This window comes from Mirounga angustirostris, unplaced genomic scaffold (assembly GCF_029215605.1).
Source record: "Mirounga angustirostris isolate CCGP_5_RB_7025 unplaced genomic scaffold, mMirAng1.0.hap1 SCAF_1, whole genome shotgun sequence".
NCBI lineage: Eukaryota > Metazoa > Chordata > Mammalia > Carnivora > Phocidae > Mirounga > Mirounga angustirostris.
The window spans coordinates 213,484,617-213,502,797 of NW_026991709.1; the positions used below are offsets into that span (position 1 = coordinate 213,484,617).

The 18,181-nt window shown below is 56.8% G+C and overlaps 1 protein-coding gene across 15 annotated transcripts in view; it reads right to left on the reverse strand.

The window, feature by feature from the left end:
- Positions 1 to 3,987: 3,987 nt before the first annotated feature.
- The window catches only part of CELF5 (CUGBP Elav-like family member 5), a 47,685-nt gene continuing 33,491 nt past the window's right edge, over positions 3,988 to 18,181 (reverse strand). Inside the window, exons 4-12 of one of the 15 annotated variants that reach the window (XM_045863349.2) lie at positions 17,006 to 17,134; positions 14,806 to 14,885; positions 12,691 to 12,837; positions 11,911 to 12,052; positions 11,670 to 11,816; positions 10,108 to 10,170; positions 9,466 to 9,549; positions 6,506 to 6,649; positions 3,988 to 4,391 (exon numbers count right to left, since the gene is read on the reverse strand). In XM_045863349.2, coding sequence (XP_045719305.1) covers positions 4,264 to 4,391; positions 6,506 to 6,649; positions 9,466 to 9,549; positions 10,108 to 10,170; positions 11,670 to 11,816; positions 11,911 to 12,052; positions 12,691 to 12,837; positions 14,806 to 14,885; positions 17,006 to 17,134 — 1,064 coding nt within the window. In that variant the 3' untranslated portion in view covers positions 3,988 to 4,263. Of the gene's footprint in view, positions 4,392 to 6,505; positions 6,650 to 9,465; positions 9,550 to 10,086; positions 10,171 to 11,669; positions 11,817 to 11,910; positions 12,053 to 12,690; positions 12,838 to 14,805; positions 14,886 to 17,005; positions 17,154 to 18,181 lie in introns of all 15 variants that reach the window. The other 14 variants (XM_045863357.2, XM_045863356.2, XM_045863351.2 and 11 more) reach the window with 14 other exon arrangements.

Below are 18,181 nucleotides of genomic sequence, written 5' to 3' on the forward strand. Positions count from 1 at the left end.
AGTATGATCATGCCTCTCCCCTGCTCCAAGCCCTTCTGTAGTTCCTCATTACCCTCCAGATAATAGCCCAGATTTGTTCATCTCATTGTAGTTACAACTGTAGCACCCTCTGGAATTACTTTTTCCTGCAGGGCTGGGCACTTCTGGTTTTTTGCCCACCTTCCTCCTTGACTGGGGCCTTTGGAGGGTGGAGACAAAGTCCGGCACTTGGTAGCTGCTTAATCACCAGAGGCCCTCTGTAGCTGAGTCCCTCCCACCTCTACATCTGCTTCTCCAGCGAGTGCTGCATCTTGGCTGACCGTCCAACCTCCACAACATCTCAGCCTCTGAGCCTTTGCCCAGGCTGTTCCTTCCACCCAGAAAACCCTTCCAGGCGGATTCAGACTCAGCTTTCCAGCTCCCACCCCAACTGGCCTTGTTCTGTCTGAGGTGCTGGAGCGAGGTGCCCACACACACTGCCCCCCACAAGGGGTGTGAGTCCACGTGTGTGACACATCCAGAACAGGCTCATTCACCGGCGGGAAAGGGGCTCGTGGGGGCGGGGGGCTGGGGAGAGGGAGGCGACTGTTCACGGGGACGGGAGTTGCCTCTGCGGGTCAGAATGTCCTGGAATTAGGCACACGTGGTGGCTGCACAACCTTGTGAATGTACTTAATGCCACTGGATTGTAGACTTTAAAATGGTAAAAATGGTGAATGTTATGTTATGTGAATTCTACCTCAACTTAAAGAAAATGCATATTGTAGAGTGTCTCTCCGCTCCGCGGGGCCGCCTCCGTGAGGGCAGAGACCAGAGCCACCCGGGCGCATAGAAGGGGTTCGGCAGGTGTCTGCGGACTGAATAAGCGTGTGAATCTGTCATCACAGGCACCTGCTCTCCTGGAGAAGGAAGAGTCCTATCTCCTCCACTTCTGGACGAATCAGAGGGAATCTCGGTCACGGGAGTATTCTTGGAATATCTCCCCCTACATCCCCTAACTTGAAATCTGGGGTTTTCCTCCTGCCCAGGCAACTCGGGCCAGACGCGCTCGGTCTTTATCGATGAGGAGAGGGCAAATAAGGGAGGACCCGGTCCTTTAGCAAGTAAAACTTTTATTAAATAAACTTTCAGTTTCTCCAGACCAAAGAGAGGCGTTTGGACATTAAGATGATGCTCGCAGCTTCTCACCTGAACACGCCACAGTGACAAGGATCTCTCCAGCCAGAAATTCAAACCAAGTCAACCCAAAGTTCCCTCTAAGTCCCTTTCTCGTCTTCCTTTTCTGTGTCTGTGTGTGGCGGTTTGTCTCCAAAAGTCGGTTTGCAAGTTGAAACTTCATGAAATTACTCGTAGCAGAAATAAAGTACATCGTACAAATCACGTAGGTCTTCGATGTGGAGTATAAAAATGGTATTTACAGCCGGTAAACATGGACCAGAAGGACACACGCCACTGCGCACCACCACGCACTCCCAAGCAGGCCTGGCGGGGGCTTGGCAGGTGCCGGGGACGCGGACGAGGCCCCCTCGTGGCCCCTGGGCACGCGCTTGCACACGCAGACGCACGGGACACAGGCACGCTAGAGTGTCTCGGAACAATTATCAAACTCTGGAATATCGAAACCAGTTGGTCATAAGATTTTTTTTTTCTTTTCCTTTTTTTTTTTTTTTTTGCTATGTGTTTTTTTTGTGTTTTTTTGTTTTTGTTTTTGTTTTTCTGGGTCAGTCAACACATTTTGGTAGAAACAAAAGGGAATGCTGTTTTTTTTCTTTACAAATTTTTTTTTTCTTGAGCTTATTAAGTTCTCTGGTGCCTCACTTGGCAAGAGGCCCTACTGACGTCCAACGAGCTTGACTCTGTGCTTCAGAGTGGGTTTTCACGGTTTGAGTAGCTATACAGAGATGCCCCCGCAAGACCTCCCTCCCCGCCCCGACTAGGAAACAAAAATCCACTGTCGTCTGATTTTTCCCCCCATTTTGTTCTCTTTTCTTCTTTGTATCTGCTCAGAAAGACCAAAATTAAAAAAAAAAATTATTTGTAGAGGTATCTCTGGTAAAGGGGTGCTGGGCCAGGGCAGGTTGGCTTGTCCAACGCGCTTGGCAATCTTGGTCATGAGATCGTGAACTCCAGGCTGGTGATCCGAAGGCAGGGAGGGTGGCTGCCTGCCCTTGGGAGGGGGCACGAGGGGCGGGGGGCTCCCCCGACCCTGTCTGCCCCTGACGGAAAGCTAAGGGCTATTGGTCACATGAGTAAGGCTATGACGGGGGGGAGGCGGGGGGGTCTCTTTTGTGCCTACATCGGGGAAGGCAGGGCCCTGGGGCGAGGGAGGGGGTAGGGGTTCCAGAAGCTGCAGCTAAGACCAGGGACACTCGAGCTGGCTGAGCCCAAAGGCCTGCGAGAGCCGTCGGCGGCAGGGGCCCAAAGTCCTGGAGGTATATCGCGTTGGCTGATGATTCCCAGTGCTTCTCGGTGCCCTGGTCTGACATGACAGCGGGAGATGGGGAGACACTGGGCTGCCCGGTCATCCTCAGCCCTTCTTATGTCCCTGCTGAGTGACCAGGCCAGGGTCACCTTCTCTTGGATGGAAGGAAGTCGGAAAAGTTTGGTCCCATGATCTATACTCAAAAAATATATATACTGTCTATAGCTCTATATATATATGCATATATATATATAGGAAAAGTTGTGATTTAGTTTGGGGAGCCACCAAGGAGGGGGGCGGTGAACCCCTTGGCCCCCAACTCAGGAGCCCCCTCCTCCCAGCGCTGGGGCAGACCACGAAGCCCCCTCCCCGCTCCACGTGGCCTTCAGTGGTGTTTCACATTAGGGGATGGGGGGGCAAGGGAGACGGGAGAGGAGAGGGAGGGCTGGTGTCCAAACTCGGTTGTAATTTACGGAAAAGTCCGGGACCGGTTGGAAGCGGGAGGCCCTCCTGGGGTGGGAAGGCCCCTCACCTGGCGGAGAAGGGAGGGGCGTTAGGGTGCGGTGATGCGGGGCCTGCTGGCCTACGACATCGCCTCCCACCCATACCCCCTGCCCTGGCCAGGCTGGGTTCTGGGAACCCAAGGGCCCCTATCTTTTCAGAGAGAGAGTCCATTTCCAGATTCGGAGGCCAACAAACTGCCTGGGAAGGGACTTTGGGTCACTGAGCCCATTTCTTCCCACAACCTGGGGCCAAGAGTTGTGTTTATTCTTGTCTCCCCTCCCCCGCTCCCTGCCACTGAAGCTCCACAGAGGCAGCTCTCCCCCCAACCCCCGCCCCGTTTCTGGTCATTCACAGCTGTGTCCCCAAGCGCTGGAAACAGAGCCTAGCGCATAGTAGGTGCTCAGTAAGGATTTGCTGTCCCAGAGTGTTCAGGTGCACGGGGCGTCTGTTAGTTGCCTGATCCCGCGACTGAACACCCTAATCTGTGGGTGCTGATTTGACAGGGTCTGAAAAGCATGAGCGGCCCCTAACTGAGCACCTACTTCGCACCAGACCCCAGGCGAGGCGCTTTGATGACGACGGCGCTCGTGATTGAAAAAAGAAAAAACAAATGATCAAGAGCTTTCCAGGTGGCGGGTCCTGGGCTGGGCTGGGAAAACACCGCATCCCCAAGCGGATCCTCCCTGCTGCCTCTCGGGAGGCGACTTTCACGAACCCATTCCACAGATGAGGCTCGTCAAGGTTTGTGGTCAGTTACGTTTCCCCACTGGCCCCTTAGGCTCACTGTTCATTCCCCGAAGAAGGTGTTTAGTTGTCGATAAAGTTGTTCTCTCTGATGGCAAAATACACTCTTGGGGATGTGTTTGGGGGTATCTTTTTGGGGGGGGGCATGCTGGTGAGCAGGGCAAACATTTCGCTTTCTCACCAGTCCACTGAGCATGAATTACACCAAATAAGGAGCTATGACAGGGGCCCAGCTGTGAGATTCATAGGATAGGACAGAAGCCCCTCCCCACAGCCCACCCCACCCCAGACCAAACCTGGCCTCTCAGGAGAACTTCTCTTCATCCTTCAAAGCCTTCTTCTGAAAGGATTCCCCAACCACCCCTGGACCCTGGTTACACCCTCTGTCCCAGCCCTGACCGAAAGGGGAGTGGGGGGTGACTCTAGTCTAGCTCTGTCCTCACCAACCCAACCTGGGGGCTCCTCGTGGCCTCCAGCAGCATCCCCCGGGGCTGGGGAGGGTTTGGAGAATGAGGGGGTGTTTGGCCAAGACGGGGTGGGGGCAGGGTGTGGGTGGGGCCGCCTGGCGGCTCACCTGGGCCAAGCCCGCAGCCTCCGGGCGGCTGTGGGCGCGGTCAGTAGGGGTGTCCCGGGTCTTTGGGCCGCTTCAGCTGCACTTTGAGCCTCTTCATGCCGATCTGAAAGCCGTTCATGGCCTGGATGGCCGTCTGCGCGCTGGCCGGGTTGTCAAAGCTCACGAAGCCTGCGGAGACCGGGGTGGACCCGCGATGGTGGGCAACGTGGGCGTCCTCCGCGTCCTCCAGTGCTGCGGCCCCGGCTTCCCGGCTCGCGGGGTCCTGGGGGCGGGGGGTGTGCGCTCGCAGGGGCAGATGGGCCCAGGGAGTTAGGAGGGCGCGCCAGAGCACACACAGCAGCCCGGGGCCTGGTTCTGACACCCTCTGGACTTGCATGCCTCTGGGGACGGGGTGCTTGCTCCTTACCTGGGGTCTGCTCTGCTGAGACTTCCCACAGGTGGAGGGGACAGGTGAGGCCTCTGGGGGTCCTGGGAGGGCCACATTCTCCCTCCCTCCCCATCCTGGCTGCCTGCCTCCTTCCAGACCCTGGATGCTAACTGCTATCCATCTGGGATCTTGACTGTGAATCAGACTCTCTGTCTCTGTGTGAGTGTCCTTGTGTCTCTTCTCTCTGTCCTTCTTGTCCTCTTCCAATCTCTGCCTTTTATCTCTTTCTCTACCTCTGTCTCTCTTTGTCTCTCTCTGTCTCCCTACCCCCATCTCCCCTCCTCCCACCAGGCAATCAGAAACATCCTAGCCTGGTGCTCCTCAAGCTTCCATCAGCCCCAATCCCTCCACCTGCCACCCCAGGCCACCCTGCCCTACTCCTGCCCCTCACTTCTTGGTCTTCACAGGCTTCCCGGGATGGTGTGGAGGCCACAGGGGTCAGGGGCCCTCTGGGGCAAGGGCCTGCATGCACAAGCATTTGAGGCGGGGATCCCTGAGCTCTGTGTGAGAGGCCGGGTGGAGGGTCAGGTGGAGAGATGGCGGGGCAGGGTTGAACGGTCTTGCAGGGGCCCACTGGGGAGCTATGGGGGAATGTGGAGCTGGGGGGGGACATCTTCACATCTAGCATCTTCCCTAACACCTGCCCCCCACCATACTGATCAGGAAACTGAGGCTCAGAGAAGGCATAGGACTCCTCACTGTTGAGAGGTATTGAGGGTTGTCCTCCATGCATTGCCTTCTTTGTCCTGCAAGCAGGATGCTGAGGAGGGGCCTGGGCACGGGCAGAGACCCTTACTGGTGTGACCTCAAGTGTGCTATTTGACCACTCTGTGCCTCTCGTCCTCCCTCACTAAATTCTTGTATTTCATGGGTGGATATTGAGTGTATACAGGAGGTGCTTACTAAATAGGCAATGGTTGGCCTTTTGAATACAACAGGGTGGGATTAAGAGTCCACATTTTAGAGTCAAACAGACTGGTTCTCGTCTAGGTTCTGCCTCTTTGCTGCTGTGTGGACTTGGAGGTGTCCAAGGCCCCGCACGACCTGCCCCGTCCCCTCCCTGCCCCATCCCCTCCCTGCCCCATCCCCTCCCTGCCCTGTCCCTTCCCTGCCCTCCCCTCCTTCCTCTCTCCCCTTCACTCGCTCTGCTCCAGCGAGTGAAGGGTGGTTGGCCCTCCAACACACCAGGCCTCGTTCTGCCCCAGGACCTTTGCATGTGATGCTCCCTCTGCCCGGAACCCTGTACCCCGACGTCCTGGGGCTGGGAAATCTCATTATTTGGGTCTCAGCTGAAACATCACCTCCTGCATACCAGCTTCTATGTCCTTAGGAGTAGATGGTGATGGTGTTCTTCATGCCATTTATAACCCCCTGGCCTATGTCCTGCCTTGTTTATTCTCACCTCCTACCCGTAAACCTGTGCTTTTTGACTCCCTGGTCGCTGGCCACACGTGGTAATTTATATTTAGATTTGTGAAAACTACACCTTCGGTTCTGTGGTTGAACTGCCACACTTGAGGTGCCTGGCGGCCACGTGTGGCTAATGACTCAGACGGCAGAGAACATCTCTGCAGGTGGAGAAAATTCTGTTGGGCAGTGCAGCAAAACTGCGAGCTTTGAAAGGCAGGAATTTTGTTGGCTTCCTTCACTGCTCTGTACAAGCACCCAGCATGGTGCCTGGCACACAGTAGGTGCTTAATAAGTGCTCATTCTAACTTCTAAATGTTATTCTTTGGACCACACCTGTCTCACGGCTGACCACACCCTCCCACACCCCTGTTCCTTGGCGGGCGGAGTCGGGGACGGGGCTGGCAAGCAGGAAGGGGTGCCTGCAGCAGGTACTCCAGGTACTCACCAAAACATTTGCTCTGGTTGGTGGCCCGATCCATAAACACCTTGGAGGAGATGATATTGCCGAAGGGCAGGAACATCTGCGTCAGCTCCGTGTCTCCAAACTCCTGGGGGAGGTGGTAGATAAACAGGTTACAGCCTTCGGGACCTGCAGGTGGGGGAGAGAAAGACATAAAGCCCCCAAGGAGAGGAGGCGGACCCCCCCGGGGGAGGGGCGCGGGACTGGAGCCCACCTCTGGCATCTCCAGCTGTTGGGGGAGGGTGCCCGTGACACCAGGAAGCAGGGGCGTGGAAAGGCGGGGAAGGGAGGCAGGGCGCGCTTACCCTCGCCTGTCTAATCCCACACTCAGGTGGGAACCTCTGATGATCCTCAGGTCCCAGATAATTTACAAAATTCAGATGGTCCCTCCCCGCAAAACTGAGATAAATCCCTCAATGCCAGAACCTGGATAATCCCCAAATCCCAGACAACCGGAAACCCCTGAAAAATCCCTACACCGGAAACTCCAAACCATTTACGACATCAGATGAATTGTATGTGGGGTATGCGGACACTCTGCTCTATCTTTGCACTAATTCCGTAAATCTAAGGCTGGTTTTAAAATAAAATGTTCATGTTTTACAAGTCCGATGATCACAGAATAAAGTAAGACAAGTCATTCCCTGTTCCCAAACCCCAAATATCTAGTTTTCAAAACCATGGATAATCCTCCAAACCTTGAATAATTTTCAAAACCCACATGACATAAAAATAAAATCAAGTAAGACAAAAAAAAATTAGCCCTCAAACCCCCTGGTAAATTTATTATATTTTTACTTATTTTTAAGTAAGGTCCATGCCCAACGTGGCACTCCAACTCACGACCCTGAGATCCAGAGTCATGTCCTCTACTGACTGAGCCAGCCAGGCGATCCCCGCCCCCACCTGGGAATTTTAAAATGATATACTATACCAACCAGAAATACTTTTTTAAAAGCACAGCTAACTCTCAAAACCATCCCCTCCCCAAATAATCCCCAATGCACGAGTAATGTAAAATCTATAAATAACAATCAAATTTAAAAACCTTCTTATCTGAAGCCATGAACAGTCTCCAAACCTGCCCCTAATCCCAAACCAACAGATGACCTTCTCCCATGCCCCCACAAAACGCGGGGAACCCCCCCAACCACCAAGAATCCCCTTCGGCCTGGAAATGAGTATTCTCCACCCCAGGAAATACAAAATCCAAGATTGGATTTTGTCCAGTGTCCCACTGACATCCAACCCTCACCTTCCTGATTAGGTCCACAGCTCTACGAACGCTTGTTTTTAAAATGCAAGTGTGGCCCAAGGCGATCATCGTGGTTGACTCGGACCGCGCAGTCTTGACCGCAACACAAATGTTAGGTGTGCTTGTGCACTACCTCATCTCCAGGAAACACGGGGTGGATGCAGAAGGCCGCACCCAGCTGAGTCGGACCTCAGGAGAACACACAGCGGCAACGCCTACCACTCCCTCAGCTCCCCAGGTGTGTCGTGAGCCACACGCATCCCCATCCGCCCGGGGTTACGACACCCCGCCTGACTTCAGACAAGCCTCTTGCCGCCACTTCGCAGCAGCCCGTGGCTGCAACCCTTCCCACCAATGCCACCTCCACGTGCAAACCTGAGCTCTTTGCCAGGGTAAAATGCCACACCGAGCGTATTTTTTTAACCTGCTCACGTGCATAACACTGTGCTACCATTTCTATTAGGGCTCCATCTTTAGTTTTGCTTTGACATGTCACGGACAGAGGTTTGGAACGGTGCAAGCAGGAGTCTTGCAGATGGTTCTGCATGCTGTGGGCACTCTCCAGAGCGCTGGTCGTGAGTTACAGCAGCGCTGACCGCCTCTGCACTAGCTTTTACCCCCTCAGCCCAGGTGGAGGGAAGGTGGAGCAGGGACCGGGGAGGGAGACACCCAGGTCCGAGCCATCCACAAAACAGTGACCCGAGGCAGCTGGACCCTCTCTGAAGCTCGCACTGGCCCGCCCTGGGTGGGGGGTCCCGGGGGTCCTGGGAGGTCACTGAAAGTCACATTGGAGCTGCCAAGTCCTCATGCCTGTTCTGTCTGTGACTTTAACCACAGAGCCCCCTGGAGATATAAAATCTGACGGAGAACGGGGTAGCAGCTGGTTGGCAGAGCTGGGGACCTCTCAGCCTAGGGCTCGCCTCCAAAGCTCAGCTCCTGTATCCTGGCAGTGCCCCCTTCCAAGGGCCAAGGGCAAGGGAGAAGTGGGGCAGAGCCCCAAAGAACTCGGTCTGCAGGCCAGGCCAACTGCGGAGCTCCCCTGGCCATGGGGCGAGTTGGTCACCTCTCCCCCACCCCCACTAGCTGGATGGACAAGGGAAAGGGCCTTCCTGGGTGCTGAGCTGCACTGTGTGTCAGGAACGGCCCTGCCTCCTTCCTAGTAAGGCCTCTTGACCCAGATGGTCGCTCCTGTTACAGAAGAGGAAACTGAGGCACAGGGCAGTGAAGTGAAGCTTTCCTTATGATGTCACAGTCAGAACTGGGTGGATCTGAATCCCGGCTGTCGGACTCCAGGCTCTAACTCCTCCCTCTTTCCACTTTACTGGCGAGGCCTCAGTTTCCCCGAGATACCTCGTACCGCCCCCCGCCCGACCTCAAGACGAGCGTCCTTTCCAAAAATTCAGAGAATCGTCCAGTCCTGGAGAGGGCGGCTGGGGGTGGTGGGGTCACGGCTAGTCCTACGGTTCCCACTTTCCAGAGGAGGGAGCCGAGGCTCAGAGAGGGTGATTCAGTTCCCCCAGAACACCCAGGGGCCGCGCCAGAACTCGAACCCAGGTCTGTCCGGCCAGCCGGCCGCGCTCGTAGCCGCGGTTCCCCGAGGCCGCGCGCCAGGCCAGGCCAGGGGTCCTGGAGGTGGAGGGGGCGGTCAGAGGGCGGGGCTGGCGCCCGGGGGAGGTCGCGGCCCCCTCACCTTCTCGCTGCTGCTGCTGCAGGAGGGGCGGCGGCTGGGGGACGCTGTGCGCGATGGGCGTGATGGCCGCGGTGGGGTACATGGCTGCGGAGACCGGGAGCGAGACACAGGGCGGAGGCGGGTGTGAGGCCGGTGGGCGGCCCGGGGCGGGCGGGGGCGGGGCCACGGCGGTCTTGGGAGGGAGGCGGGGCGTGCCCGCGGCGGAGGGCGGGCCTAGGGGCGGGGCCAAGGCAAGGGAAGAGTGGGGCAGAGCCACGAGGGGGTGGGGTCAATGCCTGGCATCAGGAGGGGGCGTGGCCACAACCAAGAGCGGGCCTGAAGGAGGGGCCAAGGCCACACAAGATCAGGGTGGGTGGGGCCAGAGCTTGAGGGGCAGGGCCATGGCTGAGGGCGGGGCAGGATATGAGGGGTGGGACCAGACGCTGCAAGGGGCGGGGAGGGGTGTGGCCAAAACCTGGGATTGGGCCAGGGCCAGAAGTAGGAGGCGTGGCTAGGTGCAAGAGGGAAGGCCAAACGAAAGGGCGGCCCTTGAGAGGCGGGGCCAGAAGCGGGTTGCGGCTAAGGGGGAGGGGCTAGACAGGAAGAAAGCCGGGGCCAAGGGGGCGGGGCCACGCCCGAGACTGGGCCTGACTGCCCCCGTACCTGTGTACTGCTGGACTCCGGAGAAGGCGGGATGGAGGGTCTCGGCTACGGTCGGGCTCTGAGCTGCGGAGCAGACGGAGGGATTGAGTGGGACGGGGGCAGCAGATCTTCCATCCACCCCCGATACTAAGGACCCAGAAGGAGAGCAACAAACATCTGCCCCAGCTTCACCTCTGCATAAACTTTTTACAGGTATGGTCCTCATTTTACAGGCAGGAAAACTGAGGTTCAGAGAGGTGAAGCAACTGGCACAGGGCCACTCAGATAGGAAATGGCAGAAGTCGAACAGGACTCCAGAGAGGCTTAACCATCACCCCCATCTCTCTGTCCCCATCCGGACCCCCTCGCTCTTCCCCTTTATTCTCTGGATTCTCCAGGACTTCAGGCCTCTGCTCCTGATCACCCTCCACACCCATCCGTTTCCTTCTCTCCCACTCCAAGCCTCACTCATCAGACACCCCGTGGAACCCCCATGTGGCTGTGACCTCCCAATGGCTCCCAGGGGAGGAGGTAAGGGGAGGGGAGAGGTTGTCCAGACCACTAGAGCTGGTGCTTCAGGGGGAAATTTCAGCCAAAAGATTCTGCTCGAATGGAGAGAGGTTACTAGAGGATGAGTGTGTGTGTGTGGGGGGGGTTACCATAAAGGGGTCACATGAACGAATCACCCCATGGAGATGGAGCAGTTCTGTGTCTTGATTTTGGTGGTGGTTACACAAATCTACTATACCTGTGATAACATAGCACAGACCCCCCCCACACACACACACGAGTGCACACAGAAAGTGGTGCAGTCTGAATAAGGTGTCCAACTCCTGTTGAGTTCATCGTATTGTACCAATGTTAGCTTCCTGGTTTCGACAATGTGCTCGGGTTATGTAAACTGTTAGCATGGGGGGGGGGGGCTGGGTTGGAGGGACCGGGACCTCTCCGTACTATTTTTGAAACTCCCCGTGAGTTCCAATCATTTCAAAATAAAAATAAATTCTCCTCGATGGTGGAAATGCAGATGACTTCACCTAAGCAAGGTGTCAGAGGAGGCTTGCCGGGGGACTGTGGTGTAGGGTCAGGAAAGGTGGGACCTCTGCTTCCCAAAGGTAGGGCCCAGCCTAATTCGGTGCATGGCTAATACTGAATGGATGGATGCATGAATGAATATGGGTACTGATATCTTCCTAAATAGTGACGATTAATAATTAAGATTGATGGTGCTGTTCTTGGTACAGGCGATGTGTTAAGCATTTGACACGCTAATTTCATTGTCAGTGCAACCTCCTGAGATGACTGATGTCATCTGCCCTATTTCCCAGGTGAAGAAACTGAGGCCCAGAGACTCACAGAGACCATCCGGGACCACCGAACTGGAATTTGAACCCAGAAATATCTGGATATAAAGTTCCCATGTTTTAACCACCCTGCTACAGCCCTTTCTCTGTGCCCACAGCTCACGTCTGTTCCGTTGAGACTCCCTCTGTTTCCCAGGGACCATGGCATAAGGACTCATGCTTGCCCCAGAGACACCCTCCCCGCCCCCTCCCCAGATCCCAGGGGACCACTCCAGTTACCTGGGTAGGGCACAAGGCCATTGGCATACACAGTCTCTAGGGCGGGGTGCCCCCCAGGGAAGGGCACGACACCCGCGAAGCCATTGGTGATGGGAGCCACAAGTCCGGGCACAGCAGTGGTGCCAAGCAGGGGGGGTGAGTGCAGTCCTGCAGAATGGAGGAGCACCATGGGGAGCCTGAGCCTGGCCCTGGCCCTGCCCTGCCCTGCCCACCCATCCTTAGGCCCCTGGCGGACTCTCACCAGAGGCAGGGGCGATGGGCGTGGCAGGCAGCCCGTTAAGGCTGACGGCGCCAATCTGCTGGATGTGACAGGGTGAGAAGGCCACGCCAGGGCTCAGGTAGCTGCCCGACGTGGACAGGACCGTTGTCTGCTGCTGCATGAGCTGGGGGTGGAAAGGGAGTCAGCGTGCACAATAGTGGTGACAGCTACCCTGAGGTCATGACTCATGGGAGGAGGCCTGGTACTCAAGTAACTTGGGAGGGGAGGGGGTCAGACTGGCTATCTTGGCTCAGGCTGGGGTCAGGGCTCAGTTAGAAATTGGGGCTCAGCATGGGATCAAGGCTCACTCTAGGGTCGGGACTCAGGCTTGAGATGAGGGCTAAGGCAGGAATTTGGACTTGGTTTGGGATCAGGGATCAGCCAACATTGAACTCAGCCAGGGTTGGGTCTCAGTTTGGAGTCTCGATTCAGAGGCTCCTTTTGGGTTTGAGACCCAGCCTAGATTCAGGGGCTAAGCATGGGGTCGTGTCAGTCCAGAGTTAGGGTTCAACTTGGGCCTGGGGCTCAGTTCATGGTTGGGGGCTCAGCTGGGGGTGGGGGTTCAGGAATCAGCCTGGATTTGGGGACTCAACCATGACCAGGATAGGACCGTGAGTCAGAGAGATTGGGCAAGATACAGAAGATGAGCAGAGAGGCAGAACCCCCAACAGAGCATGGATGGAGAGAGAGACTGAGCGGGACCCCCAGAGTGGTGTTGGGAGCCCCGCTGGAGACAGAAGTGCAACTGCTGGGGTCACTCACAGCCTGGGCGTAGGCACTGTAGGGGCTGAAGGGCAGGGTGAGGGATGGTGTCAGGATGCCCAGCTGGCCCACCATCTGCTGCATGCGCCGCAGTGTTCGCTCCTTGTCGGTGTCGGCAAACTTGACCACCAGGCTGGAGGAGGCACCCTACAGTGGGCAGTGGCAAGCAAGGAGGGAAAGGAAGGAGGTAGCCAGGACTTTGGGGTTCCTGGAACCGCGCCAGCTCTGGCCCTCGCGGGGAGCACCGTAGATGTCAGCAGCTGCCGGTCCTGCCCGTGCGCCTGTAGCTGCAGGACACGCACGTCACAGCGAGAACAGCTCACAGATTAGCATCCTGGGTCTCGCACTTGACCGTGCAGCCGCCTGTGGGCACAGGTGGGGCGTCCGGGCCCAGGGGGTCGCGTCTGGGGCACAGTAGAGGACCCTGACTATCAGCCACACTCTCAAAAATGGACAGTCCAACTGGCGGGGAGAACCAACGGGGACCCAAGTGGAGGACCCTATAACTGTCACTCACACCTGAGAACGGCTGAGACTCCAACCATCAGAGAGGGGACATGCCCCCTTTGCTGGAGAGCTCACTCCCTGATGCGCCCCATCACTGGTCAGCTGTGTGCATGAGAAAGCCTAACCTCATGGTGGGCCGAATCCTGCCACTCCAGGGACTAAAACTGAGGCCCCAGAGCCCAGAGTGCAAGGGACAGGAGGCTCTGAGGCTGCCCTGCTCCTCACACTCCTTTTTGAGAACAGCGGAGAGGAGAGTTGGTTCTCTAAGGCCTGTCTTCCCTGTGGCAGATTCGGACACTTATGGACAGCGACGTGGCTCCTAGCAACTCCTTCTAGAGGGCAGGGCTACTCCCAGTGCCTGGCTGGTCCTCCCCAGCCTCTCACCGCTCCAAGCCTGCCCCCTGCCCATCCCCACTCTGGCCCAGGGGACATTTCCAACTGACCTGGCCCCTTCCCTGCCCTGTCAAAACCTTCCATGGCTCCTCATTGCCCTAGGAATCCCGTGCTCCTCGGCCATCAGCTGCAGCCCCTCCAGCCATCCCCCCTGCTCCTCTGGGGCTACACGCCCCCACCCCCATCCTTGTTGTCATACCTCACGCCCCACGTTCCCCTGCTGGCCTCCACAAAGCCAAACCACCCCTCAGGCCCCGCCCCTCTAGGACACCCGCTTGTACGCTCACACACACATGCACACATACTCTTATACATGTTCACACACGTGCACATTTAGGCACACACACGTTCATACACAGTCACACACACACTCACCAGGCTCGCTCACACCCCCCCCACATGCTCATACACTCACACACGTACACACAGTATGCATGCTCACACTCACATCCACATGCAGACTCACTATGCACGCTCACGCACATCTGCACACACACAAACACACACAGACATTTACACTCGCCATGCATATCACATATAGTTGCACACATGCATTCGCACAATACAGAGGCACACAATCACGCATGTGCACATGCAGTCACATACATGCACATTCACACACATGCTCACCCCTCCACACACACTCACACACTTGCCCTCACATATACCCACAGATGCACAACGTGCTCGTTCCCCCCACATCAGCCACACAGACCCACAGACACACGCGCTCAGCACACACACGTATAAACACACATGCGCACACACCTACATGCATACCGCACAATCCACTCACACACACCCATTCAGCACACACACACCCGTACATATTCTCACACACACACACACACCTCCTGTGCACATTACCGATCACCTACTGACGACCACACCCACAAGCACTCACTTACATATTCTCTCTTAAACACACACAGACACAGACACACACATGTCGCCACACACCGGCAGGACATCCGTGCACACTCACATCCGTGCATGCCCACACACTCATATGCTCCACACATGCACAATCGCACACTCCCATGCGCACACGTACCCACACCACCATCAGAGACTGCACCTCTCTCTCCACCTGTGCCTTGCTGATGAACAGCCTGAGGCTACGGGATGGAGGGACCAGTAGGGAGAAGTTTCGTCCCTGTCCCCTCCCCCCTTCCGCTCGCCCAGCACCATGGCCCCGGGATGGGCCCTACTCACCGGCATGGTCTGGCTGCCGTGCAGGGCATGGATGGCCGCCTGGGCCTCGGTGTGGGAGGAGAACTTCACAAAGGCACAGCCTGCCGCAAGAGAAGGAGAATGCGTGAGGGGCGACGGGGTCTTTCTGGGTGGACAGGTGCCACAGGAGAGGGTACTGGGAGCCCTGGATGGCTGGTCAGACAGTCAGAACAGAGAGACAGCCAGTAATTTGTTCAGACAGACAGCTGGACAATAAGGGATCAGGCAATAAGACAAGCGCACGGTTGCCGCAGACTATGACGTCAGCCAGGTGGCCACCCCTTCACTCAGAAAGCCACAGCTCCACAGCTGTTTGTGGCTCGCATGGTTCGACAGACACCGAGAGGCGGTGTGCAGTCGGCGGGGCAGGTCCTGCTCGCTGGAACTAGTGAAGGGCACAGGCTTAGAGAACACCGCCAGCCGCTGACACTGTGAGATCGAGTTGTAATCAGATATGCAGAGAGAAGGTGACAAACGTTCAGACACAGGCGCTGAGATACGGCCCTGTGGGCACACTCAGGCACAGATACATTCAGACCCAGACAGATAGGCCCATGTGACCAGAGTTGGAGAGATGGGGATAATAAATAAATAAATATATAAATACATACATACATACATACATACATACCAGACAGGTCAGACCCAGCTGGCTGGTCACACAGGAAGAAATCAGAAATCAGGCAGCCAGGGACCACCAGACACAGGCGAATTCAGACACACAATCATAAGGAGAGACTACTAGACATAGTTCCAGACAGGCAGAGTACTACGGAAGACTGGGGGTAGGGTAGGGCGATGGAATGTTCTGGATTAGAGAGTGGCAATGGTTGCACAATTGTTTGAACATAAAGCACTTCACTCACGCTTTCAAAAGGCGAATTTTAAAGTGTTGATATCAATTAAAATCAATTTAAAAAAAAAGAGGGGCGCCTGGCTGGCTCAATTGGTAGAGCATGTGACTCTTGATCTTGGGGTTGTGAGTTTGAGCCCCACATTCGGTGTAGAGATGATAAATAAATAAACTTTAAAAAACATTTAAAAAATGAAAAATAAAAATAATTTAAAGAGAGGGAGAGCCAAGCAAATAGGGACCATGGGATATATTCTGTCCTAGAAGATAAAACGTTTTGAGGGCCAGAGACAGGCAGGGCAAGAGTTGGTGCCTGATAGATGAACCCAAAAAAGGTAGAATCAGGTAGACAGACAAAGACCACCAGACGCATGAAGACCCAAACAGAAATAATCATTTAGACACTCAGGCAGAAAGTCAGAGACTAAGAGCCGCAGGTGGAGTGATGCTCATCTGCAGTCACAACCAGTCACGTGGGCAGATAGGGAAACAGGTCGCCGTGGACCGTTAAAGTCTCTCCTAGATGTTCAGCCAGGATCAGGCAGTCCACAGGAAACTGTCCCACAGAGTCAGGTGGGCACAGACGGCGCGCAGGCAGGACCAGGTGGGACCCTACAGTCTCCGCCCACCCAGCCCCCGCCCCCAGGAACAAACCCCAGCCTCCCACGTGACCGGCCCCGCCCCCCAAGAGCCAACCTCCGCCTTCTCAAGTACCCAGCCCCGCCCCCAGGAGCCAAACCCCGCCCACCCACGTACCCTATCCCGCCCCAGAAGCTAGTCCCGCCTTCTCAAGGGCATGGCCCCGCCCCAAGAGCCAACCCCGCCCTCCCACGTGCCAGGCCCCTCCCCCAGGAGCCAGTCTTGCCTTCTCACGTGCCTGGCCCCGCCCCCAGGAGCCACAGCCGTCCTCCCACAGGCCCCGCCCGACCCCGAAGCCAACCTGGCTTTCTCAAGAGCCAAACCCGCCCTTCCACATGCCCCGGCCCGCCCCAGAAGCCAACCCCACCTTCTCAGGAGCCTGGCCCCGCCCCCAGAAGCCAACCCCGCCCTCCCACGTGCCAGGCCCCTCCCCCAGGAGCCAGACTTGCCTTCTCCCGTGCCCCGCCCCGTCCCAGAAGCCAACCCCACCTTCTCAAGAGCCCGGCCCGGCCCCCAGAAGCCAAACCCTTCCTCCCACGTGCCTGGCCCCGCCCCAGAAGCCAACCCCACCTTCTCAAGAGCCCGGCCCCGCCCCCAGGAGCCAACCCCGCCCCCCCAGGGCCCAGACTAGGCCCATCCCCCCACGCGCCCGGCTCCGCCCCCGGGCCAGTCCCGCCCCCGGCCGGTCACCTTTGCTGCTGCCGTCAGGCCCGCGCAGCACGGTGCATTCGTCGATGACCCCAAAGGGCTGGAACAGCCGCAGCACGTCCTCCTCCGACTGCTGCTTATTCAGCATCCCCACAAACAGCTTCCGGTCTCCTGTGGGCGGAGACACCCCCTCAGCCGAGTCCTGGCCTCCGGGAATTTCTCGGTCCCTCCAACAGAATGGAGGCAGCAGGGCGTGGGGGGAGCACTGCTGGCCCCTGCTCTGCCTGGACGTGGGGGAGGACACAGCACGCGCTTCCCTGCTCTGGGCCTCTCCATCCTCCCACGTGCCGTGCACGGCTCATCTCCAAGCCTCTGCTCACGCAGTGCCCCTCTCCTGGAATGCCCTCCCTTCAACCCCGCAGGGCCACCGCTTCACTGCTCCCACCCTCCGGCCAAAGATGGTCTCTCTCCTCGCCCTCGGAGAACTCACACATAGTACTAGCGTAAGAACTGCCTTGCCTGGCCTGGGTCCCTGTCTGTCTGTCTGCCATCTAGATTTCCCAGTCGGGGGGGAGCGCTGATGGCCCCTGCATCCTCAAGAGGGGCCAGGCAGTCAAAGTCTGTTGAATGAGCGAGGGCACGTGTGCGCACAGGACCAGGTGCCCAAAGCCTGGAGCCCCCGTCTGGTGGGTGGGGGTCTGGCTGGAGGCCTGGCTGGAGGCACAAGAGTCCTGCTCCCTCTGGTAACTGGGCTGTTCCCCTGCAATCAGGAACATGGCAGCTTCATCTCCCAGGGATGGTGAGCTGGGTTACTATGGAAACCTGTTCTCTGGCAGCTGTCACTCATGGGGATGGAAGAGAGGGGCATAGAAGCAGAGAGACTGAGAGTCAGGGAAAGAGACATGTGAGAGAGAAAGAGAGACAGGGAGAAACACAGAGACAGAGACAGAGAGAGACAGTAAGAGACAAAGAGAGACACATAAAGAGTAGAGAGAGAATCAGAGACACAGAAGGAGAGAAAAAGATGAGAGAGAAAGGTATGGAGTGATATGGAGAAAGAAGGTGAGACAGAGAGATAGAGACAGAAGGAGGAGGAGGAGAAGAAGAAGAGGAAGAATTATTAAGAGTGAGAGAGAGAAGAGAAGAGACAGAGACATGCAGGACCCCCCAACCCCCATCCCAATCCCTGACCTACACTAGCAGCCCGTTTTGAGAGTG